The sequence below is a fragment of the Trachymyrmex cornetzi genome, unplaced genomic scaffold (genome assembly GCF_001594075.2).
Source record: "Trachymyrmex cornetzi isolate Tcor2-1 unplaced genomic scaffold, Tcor1.1 scaffold205, whole genome shotgun sequence".
In the NCBI taxonomy this organism is placed as follows: domain Eukaryota; kingdom Metazoa; phylum Arthropoda; class Insecta; order Hymenoptera; family Formicidae; genus Trachymyrmex; species Trachymyrmex cornetzi.
Window position 1 is genome coordinate 1,632,885 of NW_017296691.1, and position 24,105 is coordinate 1,656,989.

The following is a 24,105-nucleotide window of genomic DNA, read 5'->3' on the forward strand; positions in this document are numbered from 1 at the left end:
TCCCTTTCTCGCGCATACCTTCCCGCCTTTTAATTCATCCAATTTCTCATTCATTCGCGCTATTTCGCTCGTCCGCTTTCACCCTCGCGCACGTTTCTTCTCTCTACGTCGTTAACGTTCCTTCCATCCTTTCTTTCACCTTAACACACTCATTCGAGGACTGGCTCCTTTTGTCTCTTCACTTCCTCCGCTTGGATACAGCCATTTTCGTGCGATTTCGAGGCGGGCAGACGTCTTCAGTGACAATTCTTGCGCGTCGCGTTTTACAAGGCAAACGGATCGAAAGGTGGCGGATATCTTTGAGTCAAAGGGTAGCTAATGCATAATGGCATAAAGCGTTAATTAGCGTATATTAATTAGCAGACCTTGTGCAAGATTATGACTCGTCGTGGATCAACGAGGGAGATGATTTCCTTAACTGAGATGACAGTACAGAAAGGTAACAAAGACTTTGTTGAAATTTAGCGATTTTATTTCCATATTTCCTGCTCTCTGCAACATCCTCTTCAACATTCAGTGCAAAACACCAAGTATTTCACGTTGGTAAATATCGCAGACAAATCATGCATTATCTTTTGCGCCTTTTAATCGTGTCTCAAGTTAAAAACAGATTAATCGCTCTATCAAGAATATGTTATTAGCGGATGGGCCGGCCCTGGCGCTAATTCGTGCCTAATAATAGGAAAGCTCGGGCTTGACTCGGGCAATTTCACATCCAATATCGAATCAGCCCTCACCCAAAGCAACCTGGGACGAGGCTGCACGTCGCGACGCGAATTAAACAGCCCGACCAGCGTAAAATCGAGTAAATTCACAGTTTCCACGCTGAATCGAGCGCAATTCGACAACATTTCGTTTGGCGATCGCGTATGTCCCGGATGTGTTGACGATGTTCGTGCAAACGACGCGGGACATAAGCGCTCTTAAGGAGGACTCTTGAAAGCAAGCTCACTCAAGCACAAAAAAAATGAGAAATTTGTTTATTAATGAATTATTTACAAAGCGCGGCCGGCCCGGTCGCTCCGATAGCCGAAGAAGAAGCGTGCGCTTTTCGATAACGCAAAAATTTCTAGGCAGACAACAATTATAAATCGATGACGAAACATAGCGAATTCGCGCGAGCGAGGGATATCTCGGGTAACATTCATTGATCGATTTCATTCAGTGAAACGTACGATTTACTTTGTCGAGGAGTTGTCGTGCGAGTACGCGCCGAGTATTTCGAGGCGCGAAAAAAAGAGGACGGTCTCTGAAAATAATAAAAATAAAATTTCCATCCCCGTCGCGCCGCGATTGAACGCCCGAAATCAGCGTCGCGTTCTTGTCGAGAAATCCTCGTACTCTCTCGTTAAACTCGCGCTCGTTCAATACGCAAAGATTCGTATTGATACTATTGGTCGATATCGCTCACTCCGCGACGAACTTCATCGATCGTTCAGCGATTCGTGCACACATCGAATTAAAGATTCAATCGCAAATATAAAGAGGAACGCTCATCGGCGACGCGGAGCGGTTCCCGTGCTACGCTTAATTATATAAAATATAATTAGTTAACCAATCAATCATAATATGTATATATAACATTACAAATGATCTACATGCTAAACATTTAAACTTAGACGGTATTCGCTGCTTTTGTACAATCGACAATAGAAAAAGAAAGAACAATACGGCGGTCATATAATAATAATATAATAACATTAATAATAATATTAACTGTCGCGTCATTAATATAAAGATAAAGATGTAATAAAGACTTTGTGTAGTAAATAATTTATATAAAAATTCTGGCAAACATTAAGAAATCGCACAAAGTTTGATTCTCGCGTCATTCAAATTTCTAACACACGTGGGCGCGCATACACACACACACACACACACACACATATACATATATACGCAAGCAATTACATACAATTGGTTGTTCTTCTTCGTGTTTTGTACATCTTTTACGCCTCATACTCTCATTCGCACTTTCGCAGTTCGCATTTGCACATTCCTCTCTCGTCGCGTATAATTCTCTCGCTAGACAGTTTAGCAAAACTTCGCTAGCGCTTGCTAATCACTTCTTCGCGTCGCTTCCCTGTTCTCCGTCGACAAGTGCGAAAGCAACGTAACAAATCAAAGAAGAGGAAAGGAAAAAGCGACGTACGCAGGACGAGCTCGTTCGTATCCAAGAAATCTTTGAATGCAGTATATCTTTCAGCAGCGAGCAGAGTGGATAAGAATCGGACAATTACGGAGTGGATAAGAAGTAGACAATTCCGAGATTGAAGAAAAGCGAGAAATTCAAAAACGACTGAAAACACGAAGCAATTTAACGTCGCCAAGCGATTTTCGATCTTTACTCGCGTTGGCATTCTTGCAATACGCGCGCGTTGGCGTGGAATTGTTGCAAAGCGACTCGTCCTGCAGGCAGGAAGGAAATAAAAAAAGTCAAGTCACTATGCATCGCGAAACTACTCGTCTCTCGGGCTCGAGTGGCACTACTCTCTCGAGTGCGCAAATGCTTGCCCAATATCTTTCCCCTTCGCATTTCTTATACGTGATCGAGAATCAATCGGTCCGATCATCCTGACTTCGAAGAATTTGTCGGAGCAAGTTGCGCGTCCGTTTTCGTGCGCTTTTGCCCGTGAACATTGGATAGAACCGTTCCCATAAATAGCAGTGAAAGTTACCTGGAATTCAACTAAGTTTTGGGTCCTATTCTCTCTTCAGAAAGCAACGCAGAATTAAGTTAGTTAATTTCCATTTAACCCCAGAATCAGTTGAACTTCAATTAGCTTTAACAAATATTTATGGCCGTAGTCTGTGGAAAATTCGAAAATTCAGACGAGTTACGCTCGCGCAGATTTCCTCTTAAGCTCGTGTCCGTACTCTCGTCTCGTTGTACACTTCCGTTTCTTTTATACTCATGCCGTTTATATATCCTTCCCGTCCAAATTGGCGAACCGTTTTTCGAAACCGGCAAGTAGGCCTGCGCATAGCTCGGTAATTAGGCATGGCTCAGACGAGAGGGTTGTATTTTCACGGAAAATTGATCGTTTTCCCGCCGTTTCTGTCTCACTCTTCCGTCCACGAGGCGTTCGCGTGTTCTACGCTGGGACAATCGATGGGACCCGCGACGCATTCGTCTTTCTTCTCTCTCCCTTTCTCTTCCCATCTCATCCCCCTTTTACGTCTTCTTTTTCTAACTACCAGTCATAATCCTAACGGAATATTCTCTAATATATAATGTACATTTACATATATATATGTATATATTTATATATAATAGCCAATACAAATATCACATGTGATCACCTACTGCGCTCGTTATACGAGCTCGCTACACCTTGTACAAAACGTCGAGTCTTCGGAGTAAACCAGTACGTCTCGACTGGGAGACTTTCGCGATAAGGTGATTAGTCTCAACTTTCGATGAAGATGCCTTTCTCTTTTTTTTTTCTTATTTTCAATCTTTTTTTTTTTATTTACGTAATCTGTGTTTTGTCGTCGAGGACAAGTCAGGTTCCTATAGAATCGTATACATTTCGCGTTCGTGCTCTCGTTTATCTCAGCGGTGTCGCGCGTGATTATCGATTCTCCGTCGCTGATAACGTCCAACACTCGCTTCATAGCACGAGGGGTCTCGCTTAAAAATTACTAAATTTAAAAAACATGTACAATCACATCCCGAATAGTATATTCTAAAGTTTTGGTAGACAAGACTCGAGCTCCCGCACGTGTCGAAGCGTGTACGCGCGAGCATGGTATATATTTACGCTCATCTCTCACGCAATGCAATCGATACGAACGACTCGTGGGGCGAAGCGTGTTTACGCGGCGCCGTGTAATGCAGGGTACGAGATATTTTCCGAGAGGGGAGTGTGGAAAGCGGCTGTAAAGTCCAGATCAAGTTTCGATGGACAGCCCCAAGAAATGCAGTGCAGAACCGTGCTTATTTTCAAGATGATCGATAAGCTGCCGACCTTTCGAAGATGACGATGGTCAGAGATTTGCATAGAGTGCATCATGTGTAAAAAATTGATCGTTTACTGGTATTGAATATACATGAATATAAATATTCTTAACAGCTTATTAGCGTAATTACTAATGATTCTTCTTTCGTTGTCACATTTCTTTTTATTCTGATAAACAAGTATGATGTAAAAAGGAGCGTAATGTCTGCAGACGGTCATCGTCCATCTTGGCGAAAACATCAAAAACATAACGATCATGATAACATAATATAAAAAGAGGAAACAGGAGAACAAAAGGAAAAAGAAAAAGAAATGACGCTGAGAGAAAGAAACGACAGCTATGCAAGCGCGTTCTTCATTAGAATTATACAGTTCAGCGGGAAAAAAAGCTGCGACTACAAGGATATTAACTATCGCTTCGCATTTTGCACTCGTTCTTCTTTTACACTCCCTCTCTCTTTTTCTCGCTCGCATCTGTTTCTTTGCTCTTGTTTTACTTCGTATTATAAAATACTCCCTTAAAGACTCTCTTTCCCACATCTCTCTTCACGTTCAAAATCACACATAATAAATCACATTGTCGTAATATGTTAATACGCGCAGTTATATAAGTAGAAATGTATACGCAACGAGATACAGAATTCTGGAAAAATGATTTTCGCTGATTTCCATTTGCCTCCGCACTTTTCTCTCTTTCTCCCTCTTTCTCTCTGCATCTGACATTCCTTCAAGAATCATCTTGCGTACTTTTCCGTTCACACTGTCTCTCGTTACATGTGTTACGTGCGCACGCACTCGTCTTACGTACATACACGAAAAAACGTCAATAATCATCGATAGTAAATCCCGGCTAAAACATAGAAATGCCGTCGTATGCCTGTATAAAATCCCTAAAAATACTATTCCCTAACATGGATTGTGTTGTTGGATGACATTAGTGACTGTGCGGTGACTGCTTGTTGGCTCGTTTTCTTTCCGTTCCGTTTTCCTCCTCGATGCTCGACACCTCGCCCCGTGAGAAAAGTTTCATCCCCGACAGTACGCGCCTATCCGTTGTCACTTTGACTGGGTTTTCTTTCTTTTAATTAATATATCGCGTAAACGTTAGTGATTCGATTCGAAATCAGGAAGACTCGATTTGCGACGAAGCGGGGAAGATAACATGAGCGAGGATCGAGAATCGAGCGTTAATCGAAATCATTTTTATCTTTTTAGGCCCCGAGATAATCGTCCGCCTATAAATACGCGTCTACTGATTAGTTGAGTTTTGTGAAATGTATGTTTCTTTCAGAGGAATATACGTTTACACAACCTCTTTTACTTTTCCCATTCGAGTAATTTGTCGACTTTTCTATGTTCTTACTCGGCTTTCTTTAGTTTCTTTTTGAGATTAGAACGCACGGGTATATACTCGGGCTCTTTCTTAATTTTGAATCCCGTGCTGTATCGTATGCCTGTGTGTCTGTACATACGCTTGACGGCTAAAAATGTGAGTATGCACCGCAATTTAGAAAATGTCTCAGAATTGTAAATCGCACCTGTTACCGAGTATTTCAACGAGTGCGTTTTCTGTGTGAGTGTATATGTGTTTAGTATACGTGTATAAGTGCATCATGTACCATGAAAAGAGACACGGAGAAGGACGGACGCCTCTTAATACAATGCGCCCTTGATTTTGTTTATTTAACTCGTTGCACGATTTTTACAAGTCTTTAAATATGCCAAAGGTCACTTTTTAAAAATATAAGTTATATCTCGTCTTTGTTTTTTCTCATTACTCTTTCGTTCTCGCGCATCTTGTCTTTCTTTCTTTCTTTCCCTTTCATTCTCTTTCTCTCTTATCTCTTATTTATGCACTTTCACTCTTGTTCATTCGCACATTGTCACTGGTGCTTCTGTATTCACTTGCATCACTCTTTTTCTCTTTTTTTTTTCATTTTTTTATATAATTCAAACTTTTTTCTTTTATTCTCTCTTTCTCTCTCTCGTTTTCTTTCTTCCTCTCTCGCTGTTCTTTTTAAGTCTTTTGTCATAAAATCCTTGTATATTATTAATAGTACTCATTTTCTTTATTATTTCTATTTAACTCTTTTCTCTAACGAGGAAGTTTCCTAAAAATAATATTAGTTCTATATATCAGTTCGGTTATCAGTGTAGCATTTTGAATGTGCATTTGACAATACATGACGTTCGCAATCTAAATAAGAAGAAATAAATGATTCGAAATTGACACAATGTTCTTTTGGTACAAAAGTGTTATAAAAAATATATAATTAATTTAATAATTCTTGAATAAAATATTAAAATTTGTTCATGTAAAGATTACGCCAATCCATCCGTTAGAAAACAAACCATAAAGTGTTTTTTCAATCGAATTTATGGTTTATATGCTTTTCCGTACATTTGATTGGTAGTCGATGGTGCTATCAAGTTTGCCACGAGTTTCGCGTCGATGACGTCTAATGTGATAGCTCGCGTATCTAATTTTTTAAATAAAAGGAAAATCCATATATTAATAGAATGTGCGCGTTGCGTGTATTAACAAAAAAGAGAATAACATTTTTAAACAAAAAAAAAACGTATAGAAATAATTATCAAAAAATAAAATTGATAAACAAAACTGCAGATGTCCTGAATTATGACAAATTGTTAATTAATTACTTTTTCTCGTAACTTTATAAATAGTAACATCAAATTCCTTTCACTCGTATCAGGGATAAGTGCTTCGAAATTACAGCTATCTAGCATTGCGTTTGTCAGTGCCCTGTTACTGCGAGTATTTGTTATTTATTATTAACATTATTATTAAAAGAGGGCTCTTTATACTTCTCTTTTAATTCGCGTCCCATTTGCTACTCGCTCTGTTTGTGCCGAAATCTTTAGGAAAAGGGGGAAAGAGTGTTTATTATACAAATTTTTCGCAATACTCGACCGATATAATTCACTCGTTTCAATGTTTCTTTCTTCCATTCAAAGCTTGTTTCTTTTGCGCAAAGATGATCTAGCACGAGCCGCGTCGCACTTCTTACGTTTGCCCTTTTTATCATCCTCTCGTCCTTCCTCTCCCTCACATACGCACACACCCACTCATACACACATATACACATTCATGTACATATACACATTCTCGCATTTTTTTTCCTTTAAAATCGTGTAATTTACAATTACTATACAACATGACTGAAAATACCTTAGACCACGATAATACAATTATAATCGTACTGTTTTTTAATTTTTTTATTACCACTTAATTTTATGTATGCTTTTATTTTTTTATTCCTCCAGTATTCATCTCGTTTTTCTTGTACGCGAGTATCTTAAAACATTTATGTTCACTTATCGTACCTCGTACAACGATACTGCTTCTCCTAAGGTTCTTTAGAGTTTTCTTAGATACTTACATCTCTACCTATGTATAACGATTTCTACCTACATATATATAATACTCTCTATCTGTCTCAAGCACTCTTGGACGCATACGCTCTACTCTCATTCGTCGACCTATAATATTCATCTGTCTATCTAAATACCTATCTAACGATTTAGCTATCCATCTATCTAAACGTCTAGCTACTTTTTTATTCAAAGTATCCGAGCTTTTCTCTCGTCGTTATTTAATTGCTCGTGCCTCTATTTCCGATCTCGTTCGCTTAGCAATATAAGTATATCTACAGAGCTCGTTGGTCGCCTCGTTTGGAAATGCCGGAAACGCTCGTCGTGACGACAAAGACCTTTCGTCGGGAAAAGTCTTCTTCCCTTTTGCGGTATCGACTCGTCACCTCTTCTTCAACACTAAGTCTAAATACAAACCCAGTGTAGAGGTGCACGAGTCTCTGAAGAGCAAATTATACATGCGTGGACTCTGACTCTAACAAGGATCATTATCTTCAGTTACTTTCGTTCCAGCGGCCGGCATGGAATTTAACGAGAGGTCGTCGAGGTCAGAGACGAGACTTTGCATCTTTCGCGCGGCTATTTCTTTTCCCTTGTACTACGTGTACTTTTAATTACATCTCGCCCGTTGGAAAAAAAAGATCGGGGATGGGAGGGGGGAATGTCGCGAACGCGACGACGACCACTGTATCCGAATATGGCTATCAAAAAGACGTCTGGCTTCATGGCCGTTATATCTTAAAATTGTAAATGCTACATATATATATATATATATATATTTATTTATTTATTTATAATTAATCGTGAACATGGTAACAAATAATGAAACATTGAAAAAATTGCACAATATACAAACTTAGTGTTCAGCTCGTCTCCTCCCTTAGATTCTCTATCTTTCAGGTATGTAATACCCATGGAAAAAATACACACACGCACGCACGCACACGCATGCACACACGCTCACACGCAAATACGTATACACACGCGCTCATCGACGATCCACGCAGACTTAACACAGCCGCACTCGCATGCACATGCACTCGTACGAACCGTGCCGACCCTCCGTCAGTCGGACTTACTCAGTAGGTACGGTATATCTTTAGATTCTACGTGCGTATCAATTAATTTATTTGGCCACTGAACATTTAAAATTTAGTTATTTTTTATTTCTCGTCTCCTTGGCTATTTCGTCTCTTACGACCAGATAAGATTAGTCTTTTTGAAGTGTGTCCTTCTTCCTTCGTTTTTGATGAGTTACAACGATTTCGATTTTATTTCGTACCCTTTTTTTTTGCTTTTGGCGTTGTCGCCAGGATTATTTTGTTGCACACGGTACTTTAAATATCAGGATTTTGCAGATCGATGACGAGCGAGACGAGCAATCTCCCGCTGATGGCCATATGTTGTAGACGCGCTCGCGGATACAAGATGATAAAGTTGACTGTCTGTCGTAGATCATGTACGAGGCAGGGAATCATTCGCGAAATATTCGGCTGCGTGAAAAGCGTACGAAAGTCTTATGCGGATTATACAGCCCGTAATATACTTGCTTATCTACATTGTTTCAATGAGTATGACGAGAATATTAAAAAATATATATATTCATTTGTATTCTGCTGAGTTTTTCGTGATGATCGTTTCATCGAACGATCCCCTTACTCGCGCATGTTTTGAATAATGCTACAACAGTCGGAAAAGATCACGAGAGAAAAAGTCCTTTACATTCCCCCACAAGCATGCAAAATTCGATCAGGTTTCTTTTTTTCCGCAAGAATAAAAAAGCGCTGCGTCAACAATGACGATCAAGTGGATTACCTGAAAGCTGGAGTGCGTCAGCATTTAGTAAAAATCAGCTGTAAGTAGCAAAGCGAAATAGTCGTATCTCGCATTTGTAAGCTTCTTTGCGAGCGAGGTGGAACGGTAGCGGCGGCGGAATCGGTGGCGCGAGCCGCGTTGTAATTCGCATTGTAAATTCAGGATTAGCACCCGATACAGCGAATCTTCGTTGCCGTCGAAACTGGTCGAAATCACGTATTCAATTACCACGCGTCGCGTCCGTCTCGACTCTCCGCTGCGTGAGAGCGCGATTACGATACGAGGAAGATACGCCGGCGGTACCGCGAGTGCCGGCGTGTGCGTTTTTAGCCGCGAATGTCTTCGCGGAGTTCCTGAAAGAAAAAGCAAGAGAAAGGAAATAACGTTTGGCACCGACAGTTTGCATTATTGTCCTCGCGAAATCTACGTTTTTTTTTCTAGTTTTTAGTGCACGCGCGTACGGCGCTCGCGATACCCGACGTATCTCGACATCGGTAAATGCGACAACCGTTGACTCGATCGTTTTGAAAAAGATAGAGGTTTGTTCTATGGTATATATATAGCAATATATGTATATATAAGTATATCTACATATTATATTATAAGTATATCTATATATTATATAATATTATATATTACAAGTATATTATATACTTACATTATATTATATAATAGATATTATACATTATATACATATTACTATATATAGTAGGAGCGTGTCTTTTATTTAACATTACAATTCTCTTCTTCTTTTATCGCAAATGAACATCCGCCCGTGCCGCGCGCCATTGAGGATGAAAACTTTAGGCTTTCTTCAGTCAGCTTCTCGCTTCTCGAAGACCTCCGGTTGCTAAAGTCGCAGCTTGAAATCTTCGACGGTAGCGCTGATCTTAGAATGTAACGAATTGGCAGTGATTGACGTCTCTCGTGCGAGACTTCCCGGGCGACTTTTTTGCTCGGCAATTTCCTCGGAGGTCCCCTCCCTATATTACATTGACTGCAATTTCTCTTCTGGATCACTGCTGACCATGGATGTTTCCGTCTCCTCAAATTCGCGCGAATTAGCGGAGTCGATGATTTGTTTCGTGCGATCCCTTTGGCTCTTAAAGAGGACAAGTGTCAATTATATTTTTCCCTCCTGATCTTACGCATCAGGACACTTGGAGGAAACACACGTTATACACGTGATTCTTTGGACTCCAATGAAGTGTTACTTTATAATACATCATCGGCTCGTCAAGCCTTCTTTCGAATTGTTCTCTGGATTGTTTTAGATATAAACTCGATCTTCGATTGTCTCCAAACGGCGTTTCGCTGATCATCGATCTCCTCAAGTGTTCCTCGAAAATTGATTCTTTTTGTCAATGATGGAATCTGGCAAATCTCGAATACCTAATACAGCTACTTTCGTAGATCTCTCTCTTGATGATTGTTCATCAAGCTTAGGCGTTCGATAATCGATCGCTTTCTACCTGCAGCATATTACTAGGTGACCTCGGAAAATGTTAGATCGCGTGCAAATATCGAAGATCTCCGCGATCTTTACGAGGAAGAGGTCTCGACGGCCCTAACCGCGGAGTGTGACGCGCGGCTGAAACCGCTCGCGGAGACGATTGATTACACGTGTCTCTTCATGTGGAGAGCTAGATGGTCGCTGCGGGAGAAGCATCGGTCGCAATGCCGGCACTTGAACGGCTTCGCGCCGGTGTGCTTGCGGTAATGGCGCGTCAATTCATCCGAACGCGCGAATCGCCATTCGCAGCCCTCCCAACTACACTTGTACGGTTTCTCCCCTGAAACAGAAAAAAGTAAAGCCACGTTAGAGAATTTAGTAGGGCACTTAATTCTTCAAGTAATTATTCTCGCAAACGATTTCGATAAGCCACTATAACATTCTAATTGATATGTTTTAACGTCTAAGAGATATATTTTAATGTTTATAATAAATTAGCAGTAAACAGACACGATTTTCAATAAGATCTGTAAGCATTATAAAATTTAATAATAATTTTATGTTTAATAGTATATATATATATCTGCTTTGACATTGTGAATCTGTCGCTAAGGATGCTTGGCGTTGTGATATTTTTTACTGACAAATATATGTTGATATAATCACTCCAATTACTGCAAATTTAGGCTCTTATTGCTCGTTTTTTCATTTATTGTTTAATGTTTAATCGTATGTTTAAAAAACACTACAGATTTGTCAAAATAAAATAAATTTTTGTTTTCAAGAAATTAATAAAAATAAAAATTTTACAAATTTATATAAAATCTGCAAATATCCTTCATCACTTTTAATTTATAGATTTATAACAGATTGTATGTAAGTAGGTAACAAACAATAAGTACATTTTCTTTTTAATATTTCTTTTGATTTCGAGATATAAATTAACAGACATAGTTCTAAATATTACTAAACTTGCTATAAATCACGTATGCCTAGTTTCGGTAAACTGCCATTGTCAATCGACAGTTTGCGCAGAACATAACGCTGGGTAATGCCCGTTTGTATAGAGATAAGCGGAACCACATAGTCTCCTACTTGAGAAAGCTCGTTCGTTCAATGTTATGATCCAGGCACCGTAGGGGCTTCCTTGATCATAGGACAGTAAACGTATCGCGATAGGCATAAGCTTACTGCAAAGCGATTCAATAGATTTCCGCGCGATGATACGAGGATTGAACGTTATTATCCCTCTAAACAGACTATCAAAGACAATGAGTAGTATCTAATCGTCGTTAACTGCGACGAAACGTCGACGACGGGATTCGTGTCCAACTATCGGCACAATAGCAACCACACGTTGGATGGCGACACGATACAAATCCCTGTGTCGCAAATCCGAGGTAATCCTGTGGGATTCGCGCGGCGATTGAATCTGATTTAAAAACCTATACAACCCTGAAAAATCCGCACGATGCCGCCGCCCGTCCAGCGCCGCTGATTTGCGACACATGAGAGAAATATTAAGGACCGGCCGTGGAAAACACATATGCGACTGTACGCTGAGACGGAACTGCTCGTCAGGCGGAAGGAGAGACTATGTGTTATTAAGTCCGTAAATAATCTATTCGGTAATATGGAAGGCGGCTGACGTTGATGAGGCCACGGCGGAGAAGAGACAATACGAGGTCACCACCTGTGGCGCGATGTTAGTGAGATTAACAAGCCGAGGGAGTTTCGCAGCTCGGAAAGAGAAGCGGGTTGAGATAGGGATGGGAGAGGTTGAATCAGAGGCTGTAGAAACTACTGCAAGCCCTATATTAGCTGGTAAATCGTGACCCGATAGATAAAGGGTAGCTGGCGTCGCGCCACCCAAGTCAACGTATCGCGACTCATCGATCTCACAATAACAAACGATTTCTATCCTTTTATGTATGTCCTAATACAGAATCATGTACTGTTCTCTGCCATTTAATTCTTCATTGGATTATGATATTCTTGGTTCACAATCGGTTGTCCAATATTTTCGCAGATTAGTTGAAGAGTATCACAAATTAATTCTGCCCTATTTATGATGAATCTCGAAATATGAACCTCGAGAAAATTCGAGAGAATATGTATGTAAAATATCTGTATTTAACTAATAAGCGAAATAGCAGATTATCTTGTTGAATAAATCTCTCAAAGAATAATAAAAAATTATGGCTCGCGTAAAAAGGTTACAAGCAAGGGCTTTGTCTTCCTGATTTAAACTTTCGGAGCGTCCGTGCAGACATGTCTCTTGTCACGATCTAGATACGTTCGTTGTAAAGTACTTTGAGCTCGCACTGAAATACGATCTTCTATTATTTTTGTCAAGGCACGAAATTTGTCGGGCATATCCGACTGCATCTAGAAACTGATGCGCGAGTATATTTCACAACACCGCCGTCGAGATAAAAGTAATACAAATGTGTGTATAAAACCCCGAAGAGAAACGTTTAACACGTCGCATGCCCTCCCGCGGTTCTCATAAATCCGAAAAAGAGGCGGAATCCTCGACTCCACAAAGTGCTGTTTTTAGATTGCCATGTCTGTTTGCGAGTTTGCGCAAAAGGTACGGTTGTAATTTAAATGTAGTGTTTTCTCATCCGTGTAACGCGCTGCGTCTGAAAAAGTAGATGTAACAGATTGCATCGTGATTTTAGTCAGTGTTGACGAAGATATTTTCCACGCGTCGCGCCCGGATCAATTTTTGACAGAAAAATACACTAAATTATGTAATCCGAAATATCATGATAATATCCCTGGTAGAAATGTATGCAGTTTTCCTAGAGACCTATCCAGTTACTATCTAATATTACTGTATTCTCATTAATTGTGCCAATACTGAGTAGGAAATGGACAAGAACTTGATAGTTTTATTCTGTCAATTTCACAAGCAGTTGGCTTGCTTATCAATCAATTTAATATCCATTATTTGTTGTGTTTCTATTCAGTAAATGAATTCAAATTTTACGCAACTTTTGTATGCAGCAATTGCAAATAAAGTTACATCCTGATTGGGATTCTAAGTAGTTTTCTTTCTCAGTTACTAGACAGAAGTTAATGTAACTGTTTAGTAACTGCTCAAAAAATGCATGAAATTTCTACCAGGGATTCACTAATATATATTCCTGCAAAAAAATTAATAACTCTTTAATTATTAACCCTTCAGAGCTGATGATAAGTCCAATGAACCGACTCAAATCTCTTTCTCGAAAATGCCAAATAATTCAATTTTCTTTGTATTACATCTGTACATTTGGCATGTTGTTATTAATAAATTATTTTTTATGCAATTTAATATTTTTTTAGAAAGCAGATTGGAAAGTAACATCAAAATAGAAATTTGTCTTGTTGAAAGAGCATTCTAAAAGTGCAATTTATTTGTGCACATTATATATATTTGTATATTTGTGCAAATTTGCAAGTTTTGTGCATGCTGCATGATTATCTGCATCTAAAAAATTCGATGTTAACTTATTAAAATATACTAATAAAATTACTGCCTTTTAGTTAATATTAATTATTTGGATCTTACAGACCCAGTGTCATACACACAGTAACTATGTTACATATTTTGGCTCGAGAGGATTCATTATGTAACCGATATTAAATTCTAAAGAAAGATAAGAAAAGCATCTTCAGATTTTTTTTGTAGACTTACTGCAGTCCTATGAATCGCAATACAACAGATTTATTGTAGATTTATATTCTAGATGTATATAAATATCGTAAGTTTCGTCATATTTTGCGAGATTGGCGCAAAGCATTTAAAAATACATGTATCTGTATAAAGGATAATTTCTCGAAACTCGGCTTTCGATAACACAGTCACAATGACTGGTGCAACTGACGTTTTTTCGAACGACGTTCTACGTCCGAAGAAGAGGGATGAAGGGAAAAAATTTACACCGCGTTTCGGTCTCTTTCAAAGTTGTACCGAGGGGGTACTGGCGAGAACCCCTCTTCTACACCGAGTCTCTCATCCCTAGCAGGAGGTGACGACGACAAATCCAGCCGGGACGTGGCGACGCATAACCAAATCCGTCCACCCCTTCGCCCCTCCCCCCCGTTACCACCTGCACTCACCCTCGACTGGCTGTTTCCGGCGCCTCCGCCAACGACACCCGACATTCTACGAGGCCGCGACTCTGCGGAAAATACGGCACACGTACTTGACGTACCTCACACCGTTCATCCATCTCACGCTTTTGCCCTTCGCGTTTCGAGAAAAGCAACCCCCGGATACCATCCGTTCCCCTTGCCGCTTGTTGTCCTCCGCAGCCAGCTAGAGAAATGGTGACACGAATGTGCCTGGGCCCCCCCGCGAGGGCGGGAATTGCGGACTCGCGTCGGAAGGAAATTCCGAGGAAGATAAGGATAAATAAGGTAACCGCGATGGTATGGAAGGTGCTGGTGGCGCATGTATTACAACTAGCCTATAGCGGGCGAGAAGAAAAATTGTCGTTGACTTCACTGTTGGATCGCCGCGACGAGGAGAGAATACTCGTCTCTCGGCCATAAAGTTTCACAAGATGTCGACACGAAAAAAAGTATGATCGAAATTATCAATCCGTTGAATTCACGCCACAACTTGCGTACAGAATATTTACCTTATTATACAACATATTCGGATAAATAAGGAAAATTTAGCAATTATTATATATATACACTGAAAGAAAAGATTGGCTGTTGCAGCAAATTAGATGGTAAATATAGCATAGCATTTTAAAATTGACTGCAGTAACCAACAATTGACCGCTATAGCAAATTTTAAAATGCTACACCATATTTACCATCAAATTTGCTGCAGCAGCTAATCTTTTTTTTTTTTCGGTGTACACACACACGTCATCTTGCCGTATTTTCCAATGAGGTCTGTCATCGCAGCTCCCGTACAATATAAAATGAGGAGATGATTGCTTCGTTCGAGAAACCATCGGAAATCGCGAGAGAACAAATGCGAATGCGAGCTACGGTACGTTGGCGCTCGCGGAGGTAACACAATTTTTGCAAAAATCCTGTGCGCGGCTATGTGCGCACGTAATGTTCGATTTCACGGACGAATTAAATTTTGCGTAGCCATGGCGACCATGCTGTAACGCTTTACACGACCGCAGGCGTTTATCGCGAACGCGTGCCCCGTCTGGTCCGTTCGACGCGCATGGGCATATCACGGCGCGGGTTGGAATACACGCGAAACGACATGTACGTGCAACGGGCATTGCGCATTTTATCGCTGCATAATGGCCTCCCGGCGGTTCGTTACCACCTACGTAATAAAGCCATATTAAACAAGATGGCTTAACGCGTTAAACCCTCTCGTCCCGTCCCACCTTCTCGTACCCTTCGCGCGCGTCGACAACGAATGTTGCTAAACGACGTCCACGTATGGAAAACACGCTCGCATCCTCGCCTGTGTCTCTGTAGATGTTTTTAAGCGTACATCAGGATGCATTTACTGTCTCTCTTCCATCTTTCGTTACATCGATAGCTAGAGCTAAATTTACGGAAATTGTTTCCTACGATGGATGTGTAAATCACGCGTTGAATGTAGTATTAGTTCGTGCCTTTGTGTTTAATGTTTAATCTTTCGGACCTATCATCATCAGACATCTTTTAGATACAAACAGTCGTTTATATTAAATTATCTGGTTCAGTTAGAAAAATAATCGTACATCGAGTATTTTCTATAAAATAAAACGATAAGTGACTTTCGAATAATTATCTACGTTTTCAAAAAAAAGATGAAAAATTAATTTTAAATTAATCAGTTTTCAAATTGAAATAAAGGTTTTAATTAAAATAAATGTTTTAATGTTTAAAATAAACAAATTGTGAAAAAAAATGATTGAAAAATAATTATTGTTAATAGTATTATTATAGTATTATTAAATAGTATTATTATAGTAGCCATTTTGCCATAGCCAGCTTTGTCGACGTACATTCTCATACAGCGTTAAACATTAAGTCATTAATTTACGCTAGCATATAACAGATTTAGACGCATTAATGATTTCAGCCGTTTGCATGCTGTGTTATACATAAACACTGCGAAACTAATGCGATTAGTTTATACTTCGCGCGAAATGCATAACATATTAGACATTGTTTACCATGAATATCATATAATATCATCAGCAGCTTCGCGATCGATAAGATGTATCAAAAATCGAAACGGAATATAATGCAATTATGAGCCCTTAAAGAGGTCATTTTACTTCGTTTTGATAAATGGATCCTGCATGCGATGTAAGCAATATTATTGCGTAGAGAACAATGCATGTTCTGGTAATCCTCGTTTTATTATCGCATAATAACCCGTCTATTGTCGACAATGCCTCGCCATTTCGTAATAGAGCAGTAAACAAGCAGACTTCTCTCCATTAAAACGCATTCCCAACGCATTCTTTTTCATCCTGCTCTTTCCCATTTGTATGAAAAGCTGCAAATGACAGTTCATCCTTGGTTCTTAATGGTTATTTTTATTGCGGCCTTGACACTTCAGTTAATAATGATTGTCGAGATATCGAAGTAACAATGTGGCTCTTTACTTTCCATTTCGTCAGTTTCATAATGTAAATTTACGTCACTGCTTTTTTATTCATAGAACACTTGGCCTGAATCGAGATAACAATGTAAATTTTATTAATTATAAATTTACAGTATATAATACATTAAGCTGATTAAATGAAATCTGGTTTAATATTCAAAAATTTCCTTTGAACTACCTCGGGAAGAGTAAATAATTTTCAAGCGCGCATAAGAATGTTTAAAGTGCGATACTTAAATTATCATGCCGGGCACGTTCACCCTTCTGTTCTTGTCCCAATAAACATTATCTCGTAGAGAAAAAGGCCGTCAGGAAACACGCAAAAATATCGGCTTTTACCTTTGCATGTAAACGAGTTGGAATACCGAATCGTCCTAAGTCTAAAAACGCGGCACGCTCGCGTGCTCGTGAATAACGAAGTTAGCGTCGTCGCGCCTTATACGGTATGCCGGAGCGTCCTTTCCGGCGGAAGGGCGATTTTTCTACGTCCTCCCTCTGCCAAGGACGACGACGTTACACCGGCGGGGATCCGGGTGGCGGGTTGGTATTGCGTCGATATGTCAGTCCGTCCTGGCAACGTGTGCTCGTCGTCTTTGCATTTTATTAAGTCCGCCGCCGGCGAGGATGTATAGGGTACCTTCCGTCATGTCGCCGAGGGATAGGACAACCGGAATTTATGGGCGAGGATTCCGCCCCTGAGTCCGCCTTTTACATCCAGAGGACATTTTGCGCGAAAACGTTTCGGCGAATAGCGCGCGTCTAATACCGGAGGCCATCGCGAGCGCCCACGTGACGGATCGCTCGAGGGACGGTCGACTCGAGATTTTTCCTCGTGGTGGTTCCTGGAAAACTCACCAAGTCGCGGCGAACGTTACTTTCTCCGCGATACTTATCTCCGCCAGCAACTTCGCCGGGAAATTGACGCGGACGTTTCGTTACTCGCAAACGAACTTCGCCGAGCGATCGACGACCGTCGATCGATCTATTTCTGCTTGAATCGACGCCGCGTAGAAACTTCTACTTACTATATGGATAGAAACGTACCGAATTTCGACACCGCGAAATAACTTGGCAACAGAATGAATACGTATCGGGAATACGTAAACGTAAAACGTGGTAAAACCAATGATTGCAGAAAGTTGACTCTTTACGATATTGGCTCTCTGTACCGAACTGATAAGTAGAAATGAACTGCAAAGTTACAATCACGACATATTGCGTACTTCTGTTGTTTCTTTCTAGAATTTAGTATGAAATAAGTTTGTTTCGTACAGTTTAATATATTTCTTCCTACGCGACGTCAACGTACTTTTTGTGTTTTATCGATCTTACAAATAGGCAACGACTTTGAACGAATAAATTCTCCATTTTCTGTTCTCGAATTCTAGTTTTAGGGAGAAATACGTTGAAAACTTATCTTTTTAGAAAGAGACGGTCGTCACCGCGAGCTAGTAAGAAAGAGGTACGCTTTCTTCGGAGAAATATCGTACGCTATAAAAGAGGAAATGCAAGGTATCTCTTTTACAAAAAGATTTTGCTTCATGCCCCCTGGGAAGAGAGATACGATTTTCTAGCACCGCCAGCATAGTACTCGTACTTTACATTAGTCGCTTTTATGCACCTCGCGTTTCGCGTGCAATCTGAGGAATTCCTCGTAGTGACGCGTATCAAATTACGAGACGTATTGCACCCGTTTCTTTTTCGCATACCGAATTTCGGTGGAGCACGGTTCCCCCCTCCCCCCCCTCTTTTTTTTTTCGCAAGAGACAAGACAAGGCTAGAAACCAACCCCCTGTAGTCTGAATGAAAAACAGGGGGAATAAGAAAGAGAAGGTTTTCTTTTCAAGAAATATTGTGCGCTATAAAGGAGGAGATACGCTTGTACTTTATTCACAAAAAGATTTTCATTGCCCCCGCCGGCGAAGGAGATGAGATTTTCTGATAGCGCAGCGTTCTCTTGCATATTCAAAGGCGTTCCACGCGCGAATCTTTCGATATCTAATAGCGCAGAGCGCGTTCGACGCATTTGCGAAAATTCGATCGAATGTAATCGCGAAGGTACCCGCTTGAATGGCAAACAAAGCAAATTTGATAATATCAAATTTTGTGAAAAATATTGTATTGCGCTATAAAGACGCGTCGTTCCGTTTTAAAGGGATGCATGCGGTTAATTTGTTACCGGGGAGAAAGAGAGAGATACCCAGTGAACTTCTCTGCGATTAGAGTACCAAATTCTGGTTTACATCCAAAAATACTTGGCAGGAAGAAGTTTCTTGTTGTGAGAGCGTTTAATATATCAGAGACCATCCTACAGGACCGCGTGATAGATCGTTCGAGGGACGACCGGCTAGACGTTCCCGACGTAAGAAAGGGTCCGCGGAAAACAGCGCAGTTACCCCTACTTGCAGCACGATGGAGGGATGGCATTTTATTATTTTCGACATTCCACTTCGGGGAGGATGGCCCGGGATTCGTCTCGAGGATCGCATAGGGGTCCGAGAAAATTTTACGAAGCGCGATATCGCTTCATACTCAGTTTTGAAAAGACGGATTTTGTGAACGACGTTCTTCTTCTTGCTGGTACGAGATAGCGGGTGTTGTAGAAATGATAAATGAGAGATTTCTTCCGGAAGTATCGCATCGTGGAAATGGGTGTACGGTTGTTCGCAAAACAAGACGCAGTAAAGTGAAAGGAATAAAAAAACTTGCACGCGCTCGAGGATCGATCACGCGTTTTTCAGCGAACTTGTTCATTGTTTTCCGTTATGTTAAATGACGTGAACAGGAATCAAAATAATATCATTTTGCATATGATTTATATATATTCATCTGCACAGTCACTCTTTCTTTGAATTTATTTATAAGAAGTTTTCACTATTATATTATTAATTCTACATTATTCACGTGATATTTAACATAATTATTCTCATAAGGTGTTTCTGGTACCGCAATATTATACTTTATTTTTTATTATTTTCTTTGATGATTTACAATTAAATAAAGATTGATATTCTACACATTCTTTAGGTGAAAATAAATCTAATTTTTTTAAATTGTAAAACAATTTGAACTAAATATAATAATGTGTATAAATAGCACTTAATAAGACTGTACGGAAAGAACGACTTTGTTAAAGCATCTAAAAATTTAATTAAATTAGATACAGATCTGAAAATAATTTTGTCTCATAAAAATAATTACATAGAAATCTTAAGCATAATGAGCAACGCTGCAAAAAGTTTTGACATTCTAGCAATCAATTTGAGCGTTCTATATTTTTATTTTAAAAAGCCAATAAAATTATTTTCTATAATATAACATTAAAAAATTATTTCCAGATCTTTATTTATATCTAAACTGTTAGATAAACCGTCATCTTCAGCAAAACCATCCTTTCCGTGTAAGTGTCACCCCACGTGAATAATGAAGGGTTGGCATCATGTCACGAAAACGTAACAAAAAATAACGCAGAAAGAGATATCGAATGTGTCGAGGAATACATACTTCACATGAAAATTTTGCGGAACTTACTTTATAGCCTCACTTTTCAAACCGCATCTTCGTGACGCATGTATAAAAGATTTTCATCGCGTGTCGCGAAACTGCCGGATACGATTCGCATTTCGCGTGTTGTGAAGTGCGGTTACGCTGTCAACCGAAGCGAGAACTTTGACGACGTTTCCAATTGTTTGCGGTACACAACCCCCGTCGCGGCAGACGGATCTAACTTCGCTGCGATCATGTGTTTCGAACAGTGCCCGAGGTGCGAATCGATGTATGCTGCAGATACATGCGCGCATAGTCGCTTCGAGGTAAACGTGTTACAATATGTATATTAAGCAAACTTTTGCGTAAATAGTACGTAAGTAATCGAGAAAATGACCTGTCGATGCAAATATTGGAATGCTATTAGGACCTAATTAAAAGCTATCTACACACACATCGTCGATATCGTTACAAATAGCCTGCCAATTTCATTAAAATATTTCGTAAATTGAAACGTAAAAGCATGTTACATCGTGTTTGCAATAAAACGTTTACTATTGGTATTCTTTTATTACAGCGCACGTGCGATTCATTGCACGTGAACTTCATTTCGTTTCTACCACGAATTTCTAGAAATAAATTCTAAAAAAACGACCCGGTTCTACTGATTTCGTACAACGAAGCTTTTCAAAGAATTGCGAAACGTTTTATCGCTACTCGAATTACACGCAATAATCGATTAGCTTCCGATGCACCCATAACATTTGTTCGCGATAAAACGTGCTCCAATATAAAATAGACGACTTTCCGGAGTAATTAACCCTGAATTAATTACTGACCTAAATTTAGCTGAAGCTAACTCTCTTGGGAGTGTAATCGCGATCCGGTTGCGACTTTTCAGTCGCGAAAATCGATGGCTGTCGTGTATCGCATTGGAGCACCACGTTGGCGTTGGTAACATCTAAGATTTAACATCGACGAAATATAGAAGAGGAAAGGGTAAGATCGCTCACAACCACAGGCGCCTGCGGTTTCTTGTAGGAGAGGGGAAGCTTGGAAGATGCAGCTGAGACTTTGAGCTTGCGGTTTAAACGTAAGAGGAGACGTGTTCAATCGCGCAGATGCACTTGGCTCGCGGGAGGACGACGACGACGACAACGAAGAAGAAGGCGAACGGTGTGTCGCCGAGTTCAGTTTCTGGAGCCATTATTTACGAATCGCATTACCGCGATGCACCGCGACCAGAAACTTTTAGTAATGGAGTACGGGGGTTCGACGATGTGCCGCTTACCAGCAGCCCCCACAAACGCTCGTCTCTTCGAATCAATGTACCGACAAATTTCGAATCACCGTCGCGACGCAGTTGTTCCTGCGTGCATCGGCGCGATGTCTGCGACGAAAAATAACAGGCTCGTTTATATGCGAAATATCGCCGACGCGTAAATCACACGCTAAGAGTATCGTCCTGCACGCATCGTACGCATACGAGCATGTGTGTATCGCATTGGAACATCATGGCCGAGGAAGAATATGCACGTCAATATAACACAACATATAAAAAAAAATATCATTTTGTAGCTAAGAAAAGTAATCACTCAATTTACTTTTTTCTTTTCATGGTTCTCTTTAACAAAGAATATTTTCTTGATAATAAAATTAAAATATACTTACTACAAATTTTAGAATTCATTATTATGCACTCAAAATAAGATTTATCTTCTTTTGAAGAATATTATAAAATTGATCAAAGAAGCGGCTTTATACGATAAGCAGATCAATTTTATTTTTCAAAATTAATAATCTTGATTGAAGTATTAGATTTACTAGAATTCAGAATATATTTTGAATAAATTTAATGCTTGTGAGGAACTTATGATAGATTTGCGGATACATAAACTTTTAAAATATACTTGAAACAAGTAATTATTACATGCGTACAGTATGTATTTTTCTGTGCAGCAATAATTAGAACTCTTTATTTTTACTAAGAATATGCAAATTTTACATAGAATCGATTGAGATTCAATCTCATATATCAATCTTTTTTTAACAAACATATACTTTTTATTATTTTCATAAGAAACAGCGTATTTTGTGTGACATAAATACATTTTAAGTAATCCAAATATTAGTAAAATGAGAAAGGCGACAAATGGTGATACAATTGATACCGTAGAGGAAAGCGATATATTTTCCACGCAAGCGTTGGAAACTTAAGAAAGTCGTTCTGTCGTTTTGCAAATTTATTTCTTGCTTCATTGTAATGTTTTAACCGGGCGATTGCGCCGCTCGTTTCTTTCGCGCTTCGGACCATTCGCCAGGCATAAATCACGGATATCCGTTTGCGCGGAAATGCATTGGATTTATGGTTAATTCGATTATACCGCCCTACCGCCCTCCCGACGCTGGATACCTTCAGGTTCTATTGTTCGCGGATACACCGACACGTCTAAGGAGAAATGCAGAAGTAATGTATATAAGCAGACTGTTTTCGACAGCGTGGATTCATCGTCGCGAGTTACGTTGATAAATAAGTTCTCGGAGCCGCGCCACCGCTCGTTCCATTCTTCGTTTGATTTAAGATCGCGGAAAGCTGTGCGTCTCTAAAGCGCTCTCATGTTAAATTATTATACTTTGGCTGACCTACTTTGATCTCCGTAATCTCGACTAGTCCACCCCCTTCGACCGCAACTGCCTCCTCCCGTATCCCTCGATCCGTTAAAGCAAAGTTTTCAATCGTGTATGAATATATATATATACATGAAATACGTATTATCATCCTTGAGTCATTTATATCCCCATTCTCGTCTTTCGCGTTATTCGCAGTCAAAAATATTATAGACGAAACTACATCCTTAATAATGCAATAAGAAAAGGTGCAGTCACTGCATGATATTCAGAATAGATTTTATCAAACTATCTAATTTCTCATTAATTGCATAAGTATTTAAATAAACTTGTATCTATAAATTTATCAAGCGATCATACATTGCGTATTAATAGGGGTTTCCGTTCAGAATAAATATTTTTCTCTTTTAGCTCTTTTACCGAAAAATGCTGATCGTTTCATTTCCTGCACAAAATCAAGCGATTGTCGAGTGAACTCAAAGAAGGGATAAAATCGCTCTTTCTCATATATGTTGACTATCCACTTTCCGGAATGAAGTGAAGGACTGTTAAGTGTCCCGGACGAAGCGATCTCGCATCGTCGAAGGATCAAAGTCCTGTCCGCGGCGCGCGACGCGAGAACAATGACGTTCGGAATGGAATTCCAGAACGGAAAGTCCCTGTAATTGGAAATCTCTCTCTTCCTATCCTTTCGTCCCTCTTTTCTCTCGCCGCTGTACATAGCCGATGTGAGGCTGCAGGACGGCGATCGATAGTTCCTTGACACCCGTGGGAAAATCGGATACGAGAGCCCT

The 24,105-nt window shown here is 39.8% G+C and overlaps 1 protein-coding gene across 4 annotated transcripts in view; it reads right to left on the bottom strand.

Moving 5' to 3' along the window:
- Positions 1 to 9,890: 9,890 nt before the first annotated feature.
- LOC108759806 (Krueppel-like factor 6) overlaps positions 9,891 to 24,105 on the bottom strand; it is a 344,813-nt gene continuing 330,598 nt past the window's right edge. For all 4 annotated transcript variants that reach the window (XM_018505442.1, XM_018505445.1, XM_018505444.1 and 1 more), the window contains one exon: positions 9,891 to 10,963. In XM_018505442.1, the coding sequence (XP_018360944.1) occupies positions 10,788 to 10,963 (176 nt within the window). In that variant the 3' untranslated portion in view covers positions 9,891 to 10,787. The remainder of the gene's footprint in view (positions 10,964 to 24,105) is intronic.